The sequence below is a fragment of the Salminus brasiliensis genome, chromosome 14 (assembly GCF_030463535.1).
Source record: "Salminus brasiliensis chromosome 14, fSalBra1.hap2, whole genome shotgun sequence".
NCBI lineage: Eukaryota > Metazoa > Chordata > Actinopteri > Characiformes > Bryconidae > Salminus > Salminus brasiliensis.
In genome coordinates this window covers 30,826,573-30,847,681 of record NC_132891.1, presented here as the reverse complement: position 1 = coordinate 30,847,681, position 21,109 = coordinate 30,826,573, and the positions used below count along the sequence as shown (strand labels likewise).

The following is a 21,109-nucleotide window of genomic DNA, read 5'->3' as shown; positions in this document are numbered from 1 at the left end:
GTTACCACAGCAACCCATGCAGGTTAGTGATGTCCGGACACGCAAATCCAATCTAAGCGCTTGCAAATAACAGTGCAGACAGTCATCTCACCAGATCTGATTCACCAGAAACAAATTCGATTTGCCTGCAGTCGGAACATAGCCTACGTTTCTCCCCAATTAACCATTTCAACCAAACCACTCTGAAGTACTCTCTTCACATCTCAACCACCAAATTATTCAGACAATCCTTGGAACTGTTGCACGATAAAAATATAACATTTTAAATATGAACAACACCATGGACATCAGTTCCCAGGGATATTGTTATTCCCAATAAAATGGCACAGGGCTTGTTTAATACATAGCCTACTGGGCCCAGAAAACTTGGCCCAGGCCTACTTAACAGTAATACAACAAAGTCAACCAAACAAAGTGGTGCATTTAAACTCTGAGCGATGGTGAAATCAGGATGTGAATGCCCAGAAGGCCAGCCAAAATACCACAGATTGTTGCGTGTGGGAGGAAACCGAGTAGGAAGGCAACGCTGCTCTTTGTGTTCTGAAATGTCCTCACCCTGCAATTAAATGTGCAGAGTCATGAGTGCTGCCCAGTTTATCAGACTCTGTAAAACCACCACTGCATTCTCCTTAGAGAAGCATCACACATTCACAAAATATCGGTCTGAAGATCAGTGCATCGGCTCTGAACACATCCGAGCTTCTTAACATGAGCACACGTGAGGATGTGCAGTGAACCACACACTGACAAAGCAAAACCAGAGCCTAGAAGGTACCACGTGACAAGAAGATGATGTCATTTCAGGCCAAATCTAGGACAGGAGGGAGGAGTGGCAGGCAGGCAGGGCGGTGGGGGAGGGCACTGGCTTACAGGAACATGAGCTGAGCTCAGCCTGATAGCATCTCTTACAGTAGAGGCATTCACATTCATTTTACACTTTCAATCAAAGGCCTTACAGTAGCCTACAGTGTTTTTTTTTTTTTTACAGTGGGCAGATGATGGGGTCTTTTCAGATGTCTGTTATCTTATCTTATACTTTGATTGGCCTAGACTAGACTATAATCATACGTTTTTACCATGGTATTAGAACTAGAGGTGGCGTGTTGGTGTAAGTGGGTAGCAGTGTTGGTCTGAGATCAGCAGAAAATGCTGGATCAGATATCAAATGGAAAAAAAGATTGAATCTAATCCAGCCCTGGAATGAATCTGATGTGTTGTTGTTGTCTGTGTTTCTCCCTTTGGGGTAGTCGAGCGTTCGAGTAGCTGAAGGATGATACACAAATTTTAGGTGCTCATCCTAAGTGAAGAGTATCATTTCCATTCACACTGTTCATACTGATAAAATGAAATGGCAAAAATACACAAATTATTTCAAATAAAAACTGAAAATATAAGAAAGGCTGGTTTACCCAAGGAACCGGACCTGCTAAAGTCCTAGTATGACTCTTGAAAGCGAGTGCTAGGTTACAAGCTAACCCGACTACAATCTCTTCAGCTAGCTAATCTATTCAGCTAGCGAATTACACTGCTTATTAATGTGAAAAAAAACAGCTAAGCTAGGCTAGGCTACGTGGCTCCTGTGAGCCGTCATGGTGCCGTAAACTACCTTATTTTCGTTCACGAGCCCTTCAGAAAAGAAAAATCTTCGGCAGAATTACAAGGACCTATCAAGGGGCTGACAGGTGGGCTTATCAGCGAGAATGCCTTTGTGCTCGCTGTATGAGAGGAACAATATTTGGCCACGGTCACTTCTTTGGTTCACGTCCTTGGTTTATTTAAATTTTATTTTTAAGCTGTTTTCAGCTTCAGCAGCTCCCTCCTGTGGCCACATTTGCCCATTTCTTCAGAAATCTTTCGAAAAAATTTTTTTAGAAAACGAATTTCTTTAGAAAAAAATTATTTCGAATTTTTTTCAAAACATGGCCCAGTAAACTTGCTGATACCAAGCTGATATGCTTTAACCCCTTAAACTCTGTAGCTCGCACTTTCACTTTCGTAATACAATTTTTTCGACTCCACAATATATGCCAAATCTGTTACTAAAAATGGCAGTATCTCTGCATAATAATTAATAACAGAATATTAAACCTTTGAGATGCTGTTCATTTCATTCATTTGTACATGTTGCCTCCGTCACTCTCAGACCACTTAATTTTTTTCTTAAATTTGCATCTCTACGTGTATGGTAGTCATTGTGTTCCAGGCATTTCTTCAAACCAAGCTGAGTTACCTGAATGTGCAGACTATGAATGGCAAAAAGTCACCAGCAGCAATGTGAAAGACAAGACATCAAAGCTGTGATTGGCAGTCAAGGTTATTTCACCATAGTGATTTCTAAATACTCTCAAAGTTCAAATGCTAGCACTGTGTTGTTTAAATTTCAATAACAACTTCTTTGCATTATAATTATTGTGATAATTTCTTTGTCATTTCTGCAAATAAATGCTCTAAATAGCAACAAAAAATGGAATTTAGAGGAAATGTTGTGCATGGTTTATGAAATACCACCCAAATGTTAATTTCCCTAAACACATTGCCTATAAATAGTAAGAACAGAGAAACTGATAAAGTAGGGTGGTCTCTTATTTTTTTCTGATAGGTCTGATACCTCGCCATCCCATCACTGCTTTTGTCCATTTCCCCCTCTCTTCAACATAAAAGTTGCATGAAATCCGATCTGGCTCATATTGCTGCGTATCAGATATACAGACATTGGATTTAATGCAACATATGAAAGTCATCCAAATTGAAAACTTCTTTACATATATGAAGGCCACATATGAAGACAAAGATCAGATTTGGGCCACCTGCTGTGGTGGCCCAACTCCCAACACCCAACGCCCAACTCCAACTCAAAGTCACATACTTAGTATTTATATATTATAAATATATATAATACTCTTTCTATGGCCTCTAAGTGCTGTTTGTTTTAGCTGGTGACACAGCATGGTTGTGTTAGGCCAGCAGCATCCCAGCATCCCAGCATCCCAGCATCCAATTCACACCCTATGCTGGTGAATTTGTTGGAGATCAGCTAAGCTAATAAATGCTAAACAAGGATGGAAGGAAGTGAATCTTACATCGACACAAATACTGACCCACTGTCCCACCCAGCATGTCAGCTGTGGTCAGTGGTGTGTGTGTGAGAGAGAGAGAGAGAGATCTGGGCTGGACCCAGACTGGGTGCAGAGCTGCAGTGCAGACCCGACTCGCGCCAGATTGACGCGCCCCGTTCGAGTGCTCGGATTGGCTGCAGCAGTCTGCGGTATGACGTAATGCACATTTATGTCCCGCCCCCTCCTCGTCGCTCTGTTCAGTCGCCTCTCGCCTGTGCACCAAAAGTGTCCGTCCACATAGCAGACATTTCTCTGCCCGCTTTGATTTCGCCGTTATTGTTTCATCCTCCTCGGAACAATGGTGAGTAGCGGAGCCTTTCAGCTGTCCGTGACCGAACTGACCGTGCTTCCGTCCGTCCCAACCCCCCCCCCCCCCCCCCTTTCATCTCATTTCATCTCACGTCTGGTCCTGATTCACCCCGGGCTTCAGCAGCTTCTCCTCCTCTGAGACTGGGCGCGCCTGTTTCTTGACCAAGATGGAGGCTGAGGCTGACACAAACCCAATGAGTAGTCGGTCTCTGGAAGGGTTACTGATGTTGAGGTGTGTGTGTGTGTGTGTGTCTGAATGTTGGACTTCATTTCATTCCTTGTGTTTCCACCAAATTATGGTCTGATAGGGTCTCATTTGGTGCCCACCTGCTTATACATAAGGACAACCTGCTCATCTTTACCACCAGCACCACCAGCACCACCTCCACCCATATCATCTCACTGCCTGAACAGCAAGCTCTCACAAAAGCTTAGGGTCGTGTAGACCTTCATGGTTGACCCTGAATGCCAATTAAAGAAGCACCTATTTCTAGCTGTCCTTTACTTGGATATACAGCTAGATCTTTTATGAAGGTGCGCTCAAAGGTGCCTTGTTGTCTTTGTGATGGAGGAGAGACTCTTGGTCCTGATTCTTGGTCTTGAAATGGACCCCCATCCTCCCCCATTCATTCATTCACTAGAGGAATAGACTGGGTGGAGACCCTGGCAGCTGTCTGGCATGGCTGAGCAAGTCCTATTCCTGTTGCATGTGACATCTGCTCATGTCCTTGAGGGACTTTACGTTTCATTTAGATTAGATTGAGCTTAGTTGGAATGATCATGCCCTCGAGGCATGATAATGGTATGCTGTGGAATGCAGAGTGTGGAAAAGCAGCCGTCTTCGTGTGGAGTGTGAAAGCAGACCGAATAAAACGGGTGGTGAAGCGGGTGGTGAAAATGTGGAGTGGTCATTTTGTTCCTGTTTGACGACAAAGAAGCTGAAGAAAAGAGGAAGGGAGATTCAGCACAGAAAGCTTCTCGTAATGCAGCTGGTCATTTTGCCAGCCTGTGCCGGATTGTGCTGTTTGGGTGGGGCTGTGTCATGTCAGGTTTCTGCAGCCTGGCAGTGAATAGGGAGCTGCTGCTGACGGGTAGTTCATATACACGTGTCCTGCATTAGTCTGGAAGGCCTTGCGTCATCAGTCTTTGAGTTGGTGAACATTATCTGCAATTACCTTTAATGCGCCTTCAGCTTTTCTTCCCCTCCTATAATAGATTCTATTATGGTTCTATGATATGATATGATGGACCATGTTATTAATTGTGTTATTGACTTTTCGTCCACAGCGTGAGTGCATCTCCATCCACGTTGGTCAGGCCGGTGTCCAGATTGGCAATGCCTGCTGGGAGCTCTATTGTCTGGAACACGGCATCCAGCCGGACGGACAGATGCCCAGTGACAAGACCATTGGAGGTGGAGACGATTCATTCAACACCTTCTTCAGTGAGACCGGAGCTGGAAAGCACGTCCCCAGGGCCGTGTTTGTGGATCTGGAGCCCACCGTCATAGGTAGGATTCAGATCATAGAGTTTTAGTTATTGTGTGAGATTAGCTTGCAGTGGATGTCTAACCAGTTTAATCTCCGTAGACGAGGTCCGCACTGGAACATACCGTCAGCTGTTCCACCCTGAGCAGCTCATCACAGGAAAGGAGGATGCTGCCAACAACTACGCCCGTGGTCACTACACCATTGGCAAGGAAATTATTGATCTGGTGCTGGACAGGATTCGCAAACTGGTGAGTGAATTGTTCGATACTAAATAAATTGAATAGAATTATGTGTAAAGTCATCTTATATTAATGAGAAAACCTCTTTCCGCAGGCTGACCAGTGCACAGGCCTCCAGGGTTTCCTGGTCTTCCACAGCTTTGGTGGTGGTACCGGCTCTGGTTTCACCTCCCTGCTGATGGAGCGCCTGTCTGTTGACTATGGCAAGAAATCCAAGCTGGAGTTCTCCATCTACCCAGCTCCTCAGGTGTCCACCGCCGTGGTGGAGCCCTACAACTCCATCCTGACCACCCACACCACCCTCGAGCACTCCGACTGCGCCTTCATGGTAGACAATGAGGCCATCTATGACATTTGCCGTAGGAACCTTGATATCGAGCGTCCTACCTACACCAACCTGAATAGGCTCATTAGTCAGATCGTGTCCTCCATCACTGCCTCCCTCCGTTTCGACGGTGCCCTCAATGTCGATCTCACTGAGTTCCAGACCAACTTGGTGCCCTACCCCCGTATCCACTTCCCACTGGCTACTTATGCCCCAGTGATCTCTGCAGAGAAGGCTTACCATGAGCAGCTCTCTGTGTCTGAAATCACTAACGCCTGCTTCGAGCCGGCCAATCAGATGGTGAAATGTGATCCACGTCACGGCAAGTACATGGCCTGCTGCCTGCTGTACCGTGGTGACGTGGTGCCCAAAGATGTGAACGCTGCTATTGCCACCATCAAGACCAAGCGCACCATCCAGTTTGTGGACTGGTGTCCCACTGGTTTCAAGGTAGGCATCAACTACCAGCCCCCCACCGTGGTTCCAGGTGGAGACCTGGCCAAGGTGCAGAGGGCCGTGTGCATGCTGAGCAACACCACAGCCATCGCTGAGGCCTGGGCTCGTCTGGATCACAAGTTTGATCTGATGTACGCCAAGCGTGCCTTCGTGCACTGGTATGTTGGTGAGGGTATGGAGGAGGGAGAGTTCTCTGAGGCCAGAGAGGACATGGCTGCTCTGGAGAAGGATTATGAGGAGGTCGGTGTTGACTCCATTGAGGGAGAGGGAGAGGAAGAGGGAGAGGAGTACTAGAGCGATCTGTTTTCAGAGGCAAAAAGGGAAATTAAGACGGTAGACTAGTAATTTACACACGATATTCATGACGTATCAAGCGTAAAGTCTACTTCAGAACGTGAAAAGTATATTGTCAAGTAGCTCGTTGTGGCCCTTGTAATTGTCTTTGGCATTTGCCAGCTGAAGTTTTAAAATGTGACTGAATAAAGTGATGAGATGGACTCATATTTGTGTGTGTGTGTTTTTAATCTTCTTTATTTATCTCTTGGTTTCTTATGGAAAGAGTTTGGAATTTCCAGTTATGCTTGGCCATTGAAATGCATTATTGGAATATTGGGCATTTCAGTGGCCCCCTCTGCTGGCTGTTGGGTTAACTGCATTAGTCAATCGCATGGCTTTGATAATATTTTATTAAATTCTAATAAAAACAGCTTTAAACAACATATGACTGCTAAATGCTGGAATGTAGAAAACGCTTTGGGTCAATTGTTGGTATAAAAAGCAAGTAAAAAAAAAAACATAGCCTATTAAATGTATAAAACTGCAAAGAAAAACACTTCTACTGGATATTTTCTTTTGGCCGCCCTCTGCTATAAACTTTGAATAAACATGGCTGCAATATGCTGTTGCTGTTGAGTCTTCCTTATACTGCCCTGCGAAGGACTGAAGGCTTCTGTTGGTTCTGCTGGTTCACCAGGCTCCAGAAAAGAGAAGGTACTGAGCTCCATCCTGATCTTCCAGACTGGCCTGCAACAGGAACTTCAGTGAGGGGCTGGTAGCCCTTCAGACGCCTGAGGGAGATGATGGAAAACAATAGTTTTAAATTTGCATGAGCTTTGCATTTATCTGCAAGAAGGAACTACCTTGTGCACAGAGCAAGAAAGAGAAAGTTCTAGATTTTGGGAAATGCAAGAGTGCAAATATGCTGTATATATTGAAAGATATCCCATATATATGTATATATCTTTCAATATATACAGCATATACGGTCATATCAGAATAGTATGACCACCTACCTAATAGTGGACATAACCACTCTTGGCTCGGATGATGTCATGCCACGGACTGTACTGATGACGGAAGGTGTGAAGTGAGGTGAACTCTCTACGCTCTGTACCACTCGCTGGAGTTGTTGTTCTCCTCTGGCATTAATGGCCCATGTGGCACCACAACTATGCCTTTGGGAGGCCCTCAATATGCAAGGTCTATTCTCTGTACGCCTTCCCACTAATTTAGCAGTTTTTGAGATGCTACCACCCTTCACCTGGTACGCTATTATCATGCCCTTTCTGATACCAGTAAAATAGTGTCTTTTGCCCATGACGATAGTCTTGCACTCTGCTACGACTGACTGGTGTGCTCGCTTATTTATATGTGCAGCAAACGCAGAGAACACAGTTACACTGTGACAACATTGTGAATCGGTTTGGTTCCCTGTGTTCTTAAATACATTGTTGTGTACATCATTTTGGAAAGTTAAAGTTAAAGTAAAATGTAGTCTTATGACCAAGAGGTTGTTAGACTACGTAACAACGAGTTTATGACAATGTAATTGATAATACGTAAACAGTGCAACCTTTGGACAACGTTGCAAGAAAGTAAACGTTGTAACAACATTGTGCGTTTGCTGGGAGACCTGGTCAAGTGGCATCTGTGATGTCCCGGGCCAAGTTCATTCCAAAGGGTGGTCATAATATTCTGATATGACTGTTATATACCATTTATTAGTTGTAGAGTTTGGGAATGCCTCTGCCTGATGGTACCAAATTCAACAATGCCCTGTATTCTGTACTGATTATACCTAAAGGAGTCCAATACCACTGTGCATTCCTAACATACAAGGACAAATAACAGAAGGAGTTTTTCAGGCTCACTCACTTGTAAGCAAAGGCCACGGTTCCTAATGCTGATGCCACAACCAGGATGCCCAGTACCATTGCTACAGTGCCCATACTGGTGAACCTAGAACCTGCTAATCACAAAGAAAAAAAAACAGAGATGATGATAAAGCACTGCTTTACCTCATGACAGTAATCCAACATATTTCCCTCTTTTTACACCAATACACAAGCCTTACTTAGTGTAATTCTGTGAAAAAATCAAAATATATGACTTTCCCAAAGGTAGTTTATCAGCCCAGACCAAATTTTGATTGCTACTTCAGTTTTATACTGGTGCTACAAGGCTAATGTAGCTAACAAGTAATGGAAGATAATCGCACACCAATTAGCTAGCTAACATACTGCTATCCATGAAAAGGGACAAAAGTATGCCACGTCCGCAAACATTTGACTGTTTCTTAGACGGCTTTATGCTTAGCAATTTGACAGAAATGGAGGCAAGTGTGTAATTATGGCACTTAGCATTTATGCTAATTGCTGAGGTACAGAAAGAGTTGCCAGTTTGCACACTGTTCGTTTGGTGTTAAAATACCTGTTATTTGCAATGAATTGAAGGCAATTCACATTTAGATTCTACATGTTAACAACGGGACCCACATATTCAGACACTACAGGCCCTATACAGGCAGTTTGATTTAGGGCGTGTCAGTGTGCCTTTGCTATCGTAACGACAGGCAAAGTAAGCTTGTGTGTTTTTGGGCGTAACAGGCAATAAACCAATCAGCGAGTCACTCGGCATTCCCTTTAGGAGCCCGATGCGAACTTGGCGTATTGCTATTTTAATGGAGTAAAGCGGGGTGTTTGCGCATTGGGCACCTGCCTGCGTTTTTCGTTGCCAAGATATCAATACGGCAAAAATTCACCAGAACATACCTCATTTTTAAACAACGCAGACTGAAGTTGTAAAGAAATAGACTGCTGGCGGGGTGTAAGACAAGTATCGCAACAAGTCTTGCGCAGAGTGTAAGATAGGGCCCTATGACTGCTATATATATATATATATATATATATATATATATATATATATATATATACATATTGCTCTGCTAAAGATTCCACTATTACACTTTATTCTTCTTTACTGTACGTGTATGGTCTCATAATGAGTGTTTTTAATCCAATATCAAAAGTTCACTATGGTGAAGTCTACACTGTCCCTGCTCATAAGCTTCCATTGCTTATTAGCCACATTACCTTGAAGCAAGAGCAAACTTCACCTGATCTCACATCAGCTACATTTTGAGGGAAAGCAAAACTCTAAACTCTTTAAATTAGATTTGTCCATCTGACTATTCCTTAAAAAGGCTACAAATGTCAAGGTTGTTTGAAATGATAAACCCCACTAGCTTTTCTGCTTCCACACTGATCTGCTTCAGATACTGGATCTCACCTATCATTACATTAATTCTGGCGCTAGTGACAGCCAGGCTAACATCATTAGTCATGGACACGTTGATGCAGAAAACTCCGGAGTCATTAAAGAAGTGGCGGAGGACCAGCAGGCACTCTGGGGAAGGGGTCACGGCGTTGCAAATGGTTTTTCCTGGAGAATGACAGTCAGCATCGGATACCACGGTGCACACCTCAGTAGGCAAGCTGTCAGGGCACAAAAACAATGTCAGTGCAGAACAGATTATGCCATTTGTGTGGTGTTTTGACAGGGACATAGAACAGTGGTTCCCAACAGAGTATCAGCTAAAGTATTGATACTTCCAAGATCCGTGAGTGTGAAGAAAATTTTAGCAGTTTAAAGAAGCTTGTCTCAATCTAAATTTAAAGTCACTTCACACTCACACTCTCTTTTGCAAGCATGGCTTTGTGCCATCGCTCCTGTATGGCATCGCTTGAACCGCAAGAGCATTGTGAGAGCATTGTGCCCAAAACATCAGCATATTAGCTTTGGTCTCACTTTGGGATCCACTGGCGTACAAAAAAGAGCATCATCAGTACACACCTCCCCTGGCATGTAACAGTGAAGTCCACAGCATTCTGCTCCAGCTCAGACATCAGAAAGGTGCTGGTGGCCTGGACGATCTCCACACTCTCAATGCCCTCTGAGAAAGTAAGCCAGAACTTCATTACCTCAGAATAAAATGATTATAATAAATGTATTCTTTTGTTTGTATTTTGTAGATGTGTCTATAATGATGAACCAAGCTGTAGATCAGGGGTGTCCAATCTCATACGCAAGGGGCCAGTGTGCCTGCAGGTTTTTATTCCAGGCAAGCAGAAGCACATGTGATCAGACTGATCAACTGATTAAACCAGTGGAATCAGGTGTGCTTCTGGTTTCTTAGAATGAAAACCTGCAGCTTTACCGACCCTTTGTGGATAAGATTGGACAGCCCGGCTGTTGATGATTCTGATGTGATTGTATGGACGAAGAAAGCTTGTTAGCAAGTCAGATATCTTGATGATAAACAGATAATCAATCTATCAATCAGTCATCAAATAGATTATTGTTATTATAGATTATTAATACAGTCTATTATTTACAATGTAATCTTCTCAAACTTGATATAAATGTAAATTTTCATTTCTGGTTGGAAGGTTTTACATAAAAAATGTTATAAATAAATAAAATTAGTAGTAGTATAACTATGCATTAATTAATAGTGTTAATAGGTTATTTAATAGGTTGTTTCTTCTACGGCATTGCTCAAAGAACTCTTCGAGGCACCTTTATTTATGACATATTTATGACAACAGTGCACCTACAATATATTTTGTTGATTTATTTGATAAATAGTCTGTATACATATTTACTAAAGCATGCAAGTTATTAAGAAGTACAAACCCACCAACAACTTGAATGCCGGTGGAGAAGGAGCCGTAGCGATAAATGACACAGTCCAGCTCCATATTCGGAGCCTCGCGTTTCTCAATCACAACAGCAGCTTGGACCTCTAAAATCTCTCTGTCCACCACTGCGTCCAGATCTGTCACTGGTGACCCTGTGAAACAAAACAAGTTCATACCCCTGAAACTGCCACTTGCTTAGATAAACTGTGCACCAGATTTTCAGCTAGACTTTGTGTGTATTGGTTGTTGGTGGAAGTGAGGTGCTGATGTTTACTCCACCTTATTAAAACTACATCCTGCAGTAATGCTGTCTGTATGTAGACAGCAAGGAAAGTGACATCACGTATTGTCTAAGGGAAGTCACTTACCAGACAGTTCAGTAGCAGCATCCACTCCAGAGGCAGGGTTGATTGTAGTGGTTGCATCAGCTGCAGAAGCCTCTTCATTCTGAGGCGGGACAGCAGAACCCCTCTGCTCTGTCCGGACATCTGAGCTTTGATCAATGGCGCCGTTTGTTGGGGCGGGTGGAGTAGTTTTAATGCCAGAACCCGATGCAGGACTGGAACGTTCAGACTCCTCAGCTGCACTTTCTATTTGAAACATAAAGGTGATATTCAATAACAATGACTGTTTTTTGCTGGGCCGCCTATCGGGTCAGCCTAGAGGACGCAAATTCACTCACTGACTGACTGACTGACTGACTAACTGACAAAACTTGAGACGCACATGCACAAGGACTGCCTCTTGTTTGCCAAGAAGACATTTTTGGTACCAATGGACTGAGGACTACATTTGACACAAAGCTAACATAAACATGTGCTGCTGAGAGGAGATTGTAGATAAGGTCTCCTTGCTTGAAATATTTTGGTAAAGGGAAGTGGTACAAAGGCCGTGTATATCATATATGTATGTATATCAACATCTGTAGTGATATCATGTTGATCATGTCAACATTAGCTGCGCATCGGCCACCAACCTCGCCCAGCATTGCTACCGCGGCATGAAGGGTCACATGAAACATATAACATAATAGATGTCATTTTATGCCATATTATAACTAGCCTATAATAGCAGTGAAGTACAAGATGACTGGGATATGGGCCAATCACACATAAAATGTTTGTAATCAGATTTTTCTGCATATTGCTTTACTGCTTCCCAGTTAATAGATGCCAGCCAACAAGGCTTTAAGAGTGAAGATGGAAGAGAGAGCGCCATCTACCCACCTGGAGGAGGTATGGCAAATTGTGCTGTTTAGGACTCCAACCGCTGATGGCAAAGCGACACAGCTCAGGATTCAAACTTGGGACCCCCAAGCCACTCTGAACCCTTCTTTGGAGGTATTAGAAAATGTTTGCTAGCACGGATATCCCAAAGATTGATGAACAGCTTAGAGGTTGGTTGAGTTTCCCTCATTTAGGATACTAGTAATGACTCCTGAAATGCTTGATCAACTCCTGAGATTTAAAACTTCTGCTAGCACATGTATCCCAATTATCAACTCCTGTAGGTTTTAAAAAAAATATGTTAGCTGCATTGTATCTACCTGTTGAGATAAGCTGGGTACGCTTTGCAGGCCCCTTTGAGTGAAGGGTGTCTCCAGTGGGACTGGCATCAGTCGGAGTATTTGCAGGAGTGACGCAGGATGGGTCCGGAATGGCCGCCTGCACAACGACGTGTGGCTTGAAGGAGCCGGTGGTGGTGTACGTGTGAGTGACAGTGAGTTCTCTGGAGATGACAGTGCCACTGCCGTCCCCAAAGTCCCAGTTAAAGGTGATGTCTGAGTCTTCAAGATAATCACTGGGGTCATGGAGGGCAACGTTGAAAGCAACAGCTCGGTTCTGGATGAACTTCTGATCGCCTTCGTCTTTATCGTTTACTTGTGAAAGTGTGACGGCAAAGGGAATCTGGTCTGTAGGAGCAGAAGGATAAAGCAATAAGTGTATGGTTAAAAGGAGTTGTTTTATTTGCCTCTTAGCCCAAAATTAAGATTTTCTAGCTTTGGACAACAGACTTTTGAGTACAGCCAAATGCTACTCCTGTACTCATTAGCTCCCCCTTGTGAAGGCTTTTTTTTTTATTTGAGTGAGTTACAAGCCAAGTCCATCAGCTGCTTCGCATCTAAAAACAAGACTGATATCCACCCTGTCTGGAGGTCAGAGTTTGTCATAGTATCATGCTCACCAGTGATGCAGAACTGAGTAGAGGCGTATCCAATGGGGATGAATTTGTCCCTCTTCCTGTAGTGATAAATAACCACGTCCATGACATAGGAGCCAAGAGGAATTTTGTCTGTGCTGATGGTCAGAGAGGAGGATGGTCCGTCAGACACCTGCCAGTATTTCCCTACAGGGCAAGATCAAGGGCAGTTTATTTAGTTTGGAATTAGGAACTAGGCTCATGGAAGCCTATACCCCACCAATTAGCAGTGGCAAAACTTGAGCTTTTGGGTAATTATGAGGAAAAACTGTATAAATTTAACTTAACCAAACTAATCCTTCAAGACGTGAAGCGCCATTGAACTTACCACAGGTTTTCCATACAAACACATAAGGTGGTTTCTTGTCTCCATGCTTGCCGAGGGGAGAACCATCGGGGAAAACAGCGTTTCGGTCTCCCACAGAGTTCTCCTGCGGGTAAACTAGCTCACCCTTGTGACGCTGAGTGCCTAATAAGGTAAGAATAGAATCAGCTTGGTTCAATTTATTCTATCTATCTGCTTGTATTATTTTTTGTTTAATTGTATGTTTATTATATTGATCATTATTACTATTATATTACTCTTTTTCAGAATAATATGTACTATTATAACATCCATGTAAACTGGCACACACTATTAACTCTAATTCAAGCTCTTTTGACAAATGCCACAGAGATGGCTAAGAGAGCTTATTAGCGCAAACAGTGACAAGTAGTAATTTAAGCATTTTCTGTAATTCTACACAAGAAAAGTCAATCAATTCAGAAATCATAGTGGCTGACTATTTTACAAATAAAATGTTTTAGATTTGCACTGATAGATTCAATAATTTACCTTTTTTTTCAGAAGTAGCATTAGCATAACTATAAGGTTCAGCCACGGCTGCGAACCTTTTAAGTCCACCTTGTTAATATTTGCTAATATTTATATATAAAACCTCCACAGAACTGACTGACTACTCATAATGATTGAGTCTAGTACTGATAAACACATTGTGTTTTAAAACTACGGTGATGAGTTTTAGAGAATTTATTTTTAAGCAATAGCTCAAACTGCTGCTAGCACCTTGCCATTCCCTTTCTTCTAAAATAGGAAGCAACATGTCTAAATCTTGTGATACTCTATAGGTAATTAACTGTAACTAATTTCTCATCTCTTTCCACATTCACACCAATATCTCAATATAAAACCAATATTTTGCCATAGAGGTAAAATAATGAAGACCGAAGATGTGTATGGTAGATTCTGCTGCTCAACATACCATTGACAATGCGGTTGTTGGCCCAAACAACCTGCCCATCAGGCAACACCATCTGACTGGCTGGAAACAGTATGTTGATATTGAAGGTGACTTTAGCCCCAGTCAGAGTTGGCGCATCGTTGCCGACATCAAACTTCACTTCTCCACCTGCGGAAATAAATGAAAATCTCTCTGCCATAGAACTCACTATGAATTTCTTTTTTTGTTGGAGTGTGATTGAAGAAAATGTGAGACCATTTGTCCAAAACACTAAAGCTGAAACATCCCACAGCTGAAAGACTTCTGCTTGGAGGAGTGGGGAAATCTTTCTCCCAGGTTAATTTCAGAGACTTGAAGTTGGTTATAGGAAACAAGATAAATTTTAACTAATAGACTAATTTACTTTTTTTTAACCCAATTTTAGAGCCAAATACCTAACCCACTCATTAGTACCCCCCCATCACATGTAATGCCCCTAACACTGGGAAGGTGAGAACTGACACATGTCTCGCCCCACATGTGCACAACCAGCCACCATCTCTTTTCGACCTGAAGATAATGTAACGTCACTGGGCAACCAACTTGCTCAAAGGAAAGTGCCGGGTACCCAAATCAGATTCATACAGCAAGCATAAATCTAAGAAATACTAGAAATAATTAAAAAAGTCACCTGTCCAGCTGTTTTTGTAGCGTGGGTCTCCTTCTTTCCACACTGGATACAGCTTTGTGTTCCATGACTGGTAGCGAATGAATCTGGATTTGGACTCACTTTTCTGGGCTTGTCCTTAAATGAGAAAATATTGCAGCCAGAAAAAATGTAAAACTGAAAAAGATGGCTATAATATATCCATACATTGTAAACACATACACTAGATATTTTTTTTACATTTTTAAAGAAGTGAATTAGGTGTAGTCTTAAACCGTTGCTTTGTTATCTATGACCTTAGGCCACATGGGAAAAAATAGGTCGTCGGGGGCAGGAAAGTGTGACCTGGTGGGGCACTTGGCACACTGCTTGCAGGAGCTAATCTGAGGTAGCACCTAAAATCTGCTTTCTGAATGACCCCAAAGTCTTCCTCAATCCTATGCATGTGATAGTTAGCGCGTGACCATACTTTAACCCGCGCTGAAAGAGGGCAGAGCACAGCAGCGGACACAGAAAGTCCTCAAAATCCTGATTAGAACTGTAGTATTACAGAGCGCTGGCTGACGTCCAGCAGAACCGCACAAGTTGTAAAGCTTTACTCAAGCACTGACACTTGTTCAACTGCAACATTCAGAGCCTATTGTTGTCCTAGGCCTCAGATTCAAACACTGCGAGAGCGCGTAATTGGTTTAATGCAAAATCTGTGGGATTTTCACTAGTTATTTCAGACAGTTTAAAAAAGCAGGCCATGATTTAATCCAACACGACTTCTAATCTATAAATCTCAAAATCCCTTTCTTTCTTGCCTGAGTGGGCCATTGTTCACAACTGGGCATTTGTCCTATCTTAACTTAAACAAAAAAAAAATAACTAAGTACGTTTATTATCAATTTATGATCTGAACATTAAATATACTATATATATAATATAATATATAATATTCATTTCTTGAGAAGTTCACATATGCTAACATTTGCTCTATTTGTCTGAAGGGAAATTGAAAGCCTAAGTAGACTAGAAAAGTGTATTTCCTGAAGTAAATGTAGAAGGTTACGCAGCTTAAGTGGTTCCCACTCAGGTAGGTTGTTGCTATGCAGTTGCTATGTTTTTTTCTTGTGGTTACTATGGCAGTTGCTAAGTGGATGCTATGGTAGTTGATATGTTGTTTTAAATGGTCGCTACATGGTGGTATTGTGGTAGCTGTGTTATTTTATGTGATGACTTAAGTGAGTGTCTTGGTGGTTGCTATGGCATTTTAGGTGGTGGCCAAGGTGGTGTTAAGTAGGTGCTATGATGTTACTGAGGTGCTTCTGGGTGTTTGCTAAAGTGGTTCCTATGGTGGATGCTATGGCATTTTAAATGGTTGCTGTGATAACCCCTATTTTAGGTTGGGTGTTACTAGTGTATTTGTATCATGGTTACATGATAGAAGGGAGTGTAAACTTACGCATCCATTCATTCCTATGGGAAAAAAACAAAATGTCTCTAAAAATCTCTATTTTGCTTTGCAGAAATATACATCATACAATCAGACCAAGCAATCTGAAGTTTGAACGTTGCTCATATCAGAAAGACTGTGTGTAGCCATCAAAATCAGACAGAATAATAAGGATCAAAAGAAAAAAGAAGATCAATAGTTCAACACAGTATCAGCTATCAGACAGATAAACCAAGACTGCCTCAGGAAGCGCTCTTACAGTGAGATGGCCCAATAGGTTTGCTGTGACTCCTACGTTTGGTCATTGGGTGTCAGTGTAGCACATCTAGCAAAACCTGCCTGCATTACAGACTTTCACTAAGTGGACTGTATTCCAATACAAAGAACCATCAGTCCTTATTGACTTGCCCTAAATTAAACATAACGTAAACATAAATGGCTAATATGAATCGCGTAAAATGCTAAACACGTGGATGTGAGGATAGTATATAATTTACAGAGCAACAGAGTGTCATATGTGCAGAACAATGTGGTGTAAGATACTATGTGTCGAGTGATACAGTGCCCTACAAAAGCTGTCACATAAAAACCTTGTATCTCCAAAATGGCAACTGCGAGGACAAGGTAAAAACCTTAATCTTAACTGTCAAGGGAGGTCAATGTGAAAACATTTCATTCTGGAGCTTTCATGTTGGTCCATTCATCATAAAATTCGGACATAAATCACAATATAAAACAATTAAAAATTTTAAAAAGTGAAAAGAAAATTAAATACAAGGAATTTTGGAAAAAATTGGAAAAAATGTGTGGCTAAAAATAGAAGTTCAGTAAACAAACAGAAAAAATAAATAAATACAAAAAAATAGAAAACTGTAGTAAGACCTACAAGAAGGATTTCCACAAGCAGAAAGGGCTGAGATTTGTAAACTGCATGTGAATAGGCCTTCCCAATCAATAACCATCCTGCAGTTTATGTGTATCAATTACTTTTTATGTAATTCCTTAATATACAAATTTGTAAAATTATTGTTAAAATTATTGTAATTATTTGTAAAATTATTGTTAAATAACTTTTTTAACAATAACTGTTTTGGATCTGGCATTACTCTACAGTAATGTAGTTCTTTAGTTCAAGTAGTTTAAAGTAGTTCAGTTCACCTTTTGTTAGAGATGTGTATCAAAAAACACATTTTTATCGTCCAATATTTTTAATATTGGTATTGGCATTAAACTATCTCTAACCTACAGCAATAGTTATTGTAACACAATACAACGTACAATGCAATGTTACTGTATAACATGTATAATTTTGTACCAGACTGCATGTAAATAATACGCTAATACCCTAATAATATGGTTATGCAGTACTATAAATATTCAGTATGTAAATGTAGATAATATGAAGATAACATGAATACTTACTTGCCAAGGCCACTGAAAAAAACAGCAATATAAAAATTCTCGAAAACAGCTTCATTTCGCTACTTCACTCACTAGTACACTGATGAAGTATCCAAATCTGTCCACTCAGTCAGCAGTGTTTCTCTTTTATATAAGAAATGACCCCTCCTTTGACATCACAGCCTAAACATGATTGGCCACTCCCAGGTGGCACAGCCCTGCAGGCCAAACGCACACACACACATATAATTTTACATATGTATGTTTCTGTCTCACATACTTGAAGTATAGTTATCTATTCTGCCAACATTATGTATGAAATGCGTATTATCAGATATTCGTTATAAATAATTTATTACACATCATGCATCCAGGATGTTTAATACCTTGCTGCTTAGACCTCCACATTAGGAAGTCACACTGAGATTAAAGGAGACTAATAGCGAATGAGCCAGTAGAATGCATACATGTGATGTCCAGTACACTACAGATCTATGGGGCTTGCTGTGTTTCAAGCCTTTGTTTTCTAAGCAGGCCAGCAGTCATGAGCAGCTTAAGTAGTAATAGTCATTTCTATACTCCTATATTTCTATACACAGAAATGGAACTGTGTGTAAGTAATGATTGAATAGTTTCTGTCACATTATCTGCCCAGAGATTAAATCCCCCCTTTTAAAATACAGTACTAATATAGTAATAAAGTACTGGATATTAATGGTAACTACAGTTTTTTTCAGTTAATCGTAATTGAGAATCAGACTTTTTTTAACCGTGATTCAGTTTTTTTAACCATGATTCAGATTTTTTAACCATAACTCAGTTTTATTTAACCGTGATTCAGTTTTTTTAAACAGTGATTCAGTTTTTTTAAACAGTGATTCAGTTTTTTTAAACCGTGATTCAGTTTTTTTAACCGTGATTCAGTTTTTTTAAACAGTGATTCAGTTTTTTTAAACAGTGATTCCGTTTTTTTAATCGTGATTCAGTTTTTTAAAACAATGATTCAGTTTTTTTAAACAGTGATTCAGATTTTTTAACCGTGATTCAGTTTTTTTAAACAATGATTCAGTTTTTTTAAACAGTGATTCCGTTTTTTTAATCGTGATTCAGTTTTTTTTAAACTGTCAAGTCAAGTCAAATTTATTTGTATAGCGCTTTTTACAACTGTTGTCGTCACAAAGCAGCTTTACATAATTAGTACTTAACAGTGATTTCAAGTTTTTAACTGTTAAATAGTGTTTTATACCTTTGAATAATGTTTCCAAACTTTTGACCAGGGACTAAAACTCACCAATACTGCAGCCAACAATTGTGATGACAATCAAAATAATGAATTGGGAAACTGGGGTCACTTTATATATAAGGCCAAAACTAAAATTCAGGAGCCACAGATGCTTGAAGTTAATGATCACATATTCAGGATAACAGTGAAGTTTGGTCCCAGTGTTTTTAGGAGTAAATTAAGGCAGCTGGGAGGACTATCTTGAACATGTTCTGATGCTCATCCAGTGAAACTGATCAGTTCAATTACAGCCTTGACTACAGCTACACAAGTTAACTGAGTGAAAACATTCCCAGATGTCCGTGCTGATGTTGGAGGGTTTCTAATTTAAGCAGTATATGTGAGTAAACTGGAAAACTGGTTGAATGAATTAGAAATTTGAAGGAAATTAAGGAAAACTATTGTCAGTCAAAGATTCGAATGGCATGACAAATTTACACAGTGTGATTTTGGCAGATTTGTATGTGTTCCTGTGCAACGAGGATCTCTCATCTCTTAAACTTGACATCCTGTTGTTTATTTACTTCTCTCATCTCATTAATGGTTATGATGTAGCCCATGAATTTTTATATTGTCAGTAATAAATCGCTTTAACTTTGGGATATTCCGGATGAGAGAAGCGTTAGGGGGTGTAAGCTTGGAGAATTTAATAGCTTAATCCTGATTTGGATAGTGTACAGCCTTACTGTGTCAATAAAACAACAAGTCACACATTAAGGCTGAGACAAAAATGCCTGGAATGGAAAGTTAATCAGGATTACGCAGGCACTTGTGACTCTTGTTCACCCAGATTTATCCTTATAAAACCCACGCTTTTGGGATTGGATTTGAAACTTGTGCAGGAGTATTTGTCTGATATCCCTTCACCATTAGACGTTTCATTATTATGGAGATTTTTTATGTACAGTGTGAAAAATGCCATTTTGACAAGAACCAGGTTGTGATAGCAGGACAAAAAGTGGTTTAAACCTTTAAATGATGATTCAGACTTTTGAACAGTGACTAAGACTTTTAAATCGTGATTCAAACTTTTAATTAGTGATTCAAACTTTTAATTAGTGATTCAGACAATTGATTAGTGATTCAAACTTTTGATTAGTGATTCAGACTTTTAAATTTTGATTCAAACTTCTGAACAGTGACTCAGATTTTCAAATGGTGATTCAAACTTTTGATTAGTGAATCAATCTTTTGAACAGTGATTCAAACTTTTGAATCGTGATTCAGACTTTTAACAAAGCGATTCAAACTTTTAAACAGTGACTCCGACTTTTAAATGGTGATTCAAACTTTTGAATCGTGATTCAAACTTCTGAACAGTGATTCAATCTTCTGAACAGTGATTAAAACTTTTGAATCGTGATTCAAGCATCTGAACAGTGATTTAATTTACTGAACAGTGATTTAATTTACTGAACAGTGATTCAAACTTTTGAATCGTGATTCAGACTTTTAAACAGTGACTCCGACATTTGAACAGTGATTAAAACTTTTGATTAGTGATTAAAACTTTTGAATCGTGATTCAGACTTTTGAATCGTGATTCAAACATCTGAACAGTGATTTAATTTACTGAACAGTGATTCAAACCTTTGAACAGTGATTCAAACCTTTGAACAGTGATTCAGACTTTTAAACAGTGACTCCGACATTTGAACAGTGATAAAAACTTTTGAACAGTGATTCAATCTTTTGAATCGTGAACCGTGACTCCGAATTTTAAATGGTGATTCTGACTTTTGATTAGTGATTCAACTTGTTAGCCACGTCTAAACACAACCGTTAATTCTCCATTAGCTCTAAACGAATTAATAAAACAGAGATACTGCGCACACAGTCAGTCGGGAGACTGTATTATTATTATTATTAATATTATTATTATTATTGTCTTTCCAGCATGCTAATCGCTAAGTTGGCTCCTCAGCTGAGAAAAGCTGACATACAGTTAACCCACTGCCACAAACACGACGGTAGTTTTATACTAGCTA

The 21,109-nt window shown here is 40.5% G+C and overlaps 2 protein-coding genes across 2 annotated transcripts; one reads left to right on the top strand and one right to left on the bottom strand.

The window, feature by feature from the left end:
* The first annotated feature begins 3,307 nt into the window (after positions 1-3,307).
* Positions 3,308-6,436, top strand: LOC140576819 (tubulin alpha chain-like). The gene is made up of 4 exons (XM_072696450.1): positions 3,308-3,417; positions 4,713-4,935; positions 5,015-5,163; positions 5,249-6,436. The coding sequence occupies exons 1-4, from the start codon at positions 3,415-3,417 to the stop codon at positions 6,227-6,229; spliced, it is 1,356 nt and encodes a 451-aa protein (XP_072552551.1). The 5' UTR covers positions 3,308-3,414; the 3' UTR covers positions 6,230-6,436.
* A 418-nt stretch (positions 6,437-6,854) lies between these two features.
* Positions 6,855-17,915, bottom strand: pmelb (premelanosome protein b). Its single transcript, XM_072697099.1, has 12 exons — positions 17,861-17,915; positions 15,025-15,138; positions 14,376-14,522; positions 13,442-13,582; positions 13,099-13,260; positions 12,461-12,826; positions 11,283-11,504; positions 10,914-11,066; positions 10,067-10,166; positions 9,503-9,708; positions 8,090-8,180; positions 6,855-7,002 (listed from the first exon to the last, which is right to left on the bottom strand). The coding sequence occupies exons 1-12, from the start codon at positions 17,913-17,915 to the stop codon at positions 6,855-6,857; spliced, it is 1,905 nt and encodes a 634-aa protein (XP_072553200.1).
* Between the last annotated feature and the right edge of the window lie 3,194 nt (positions 17,916-21,109).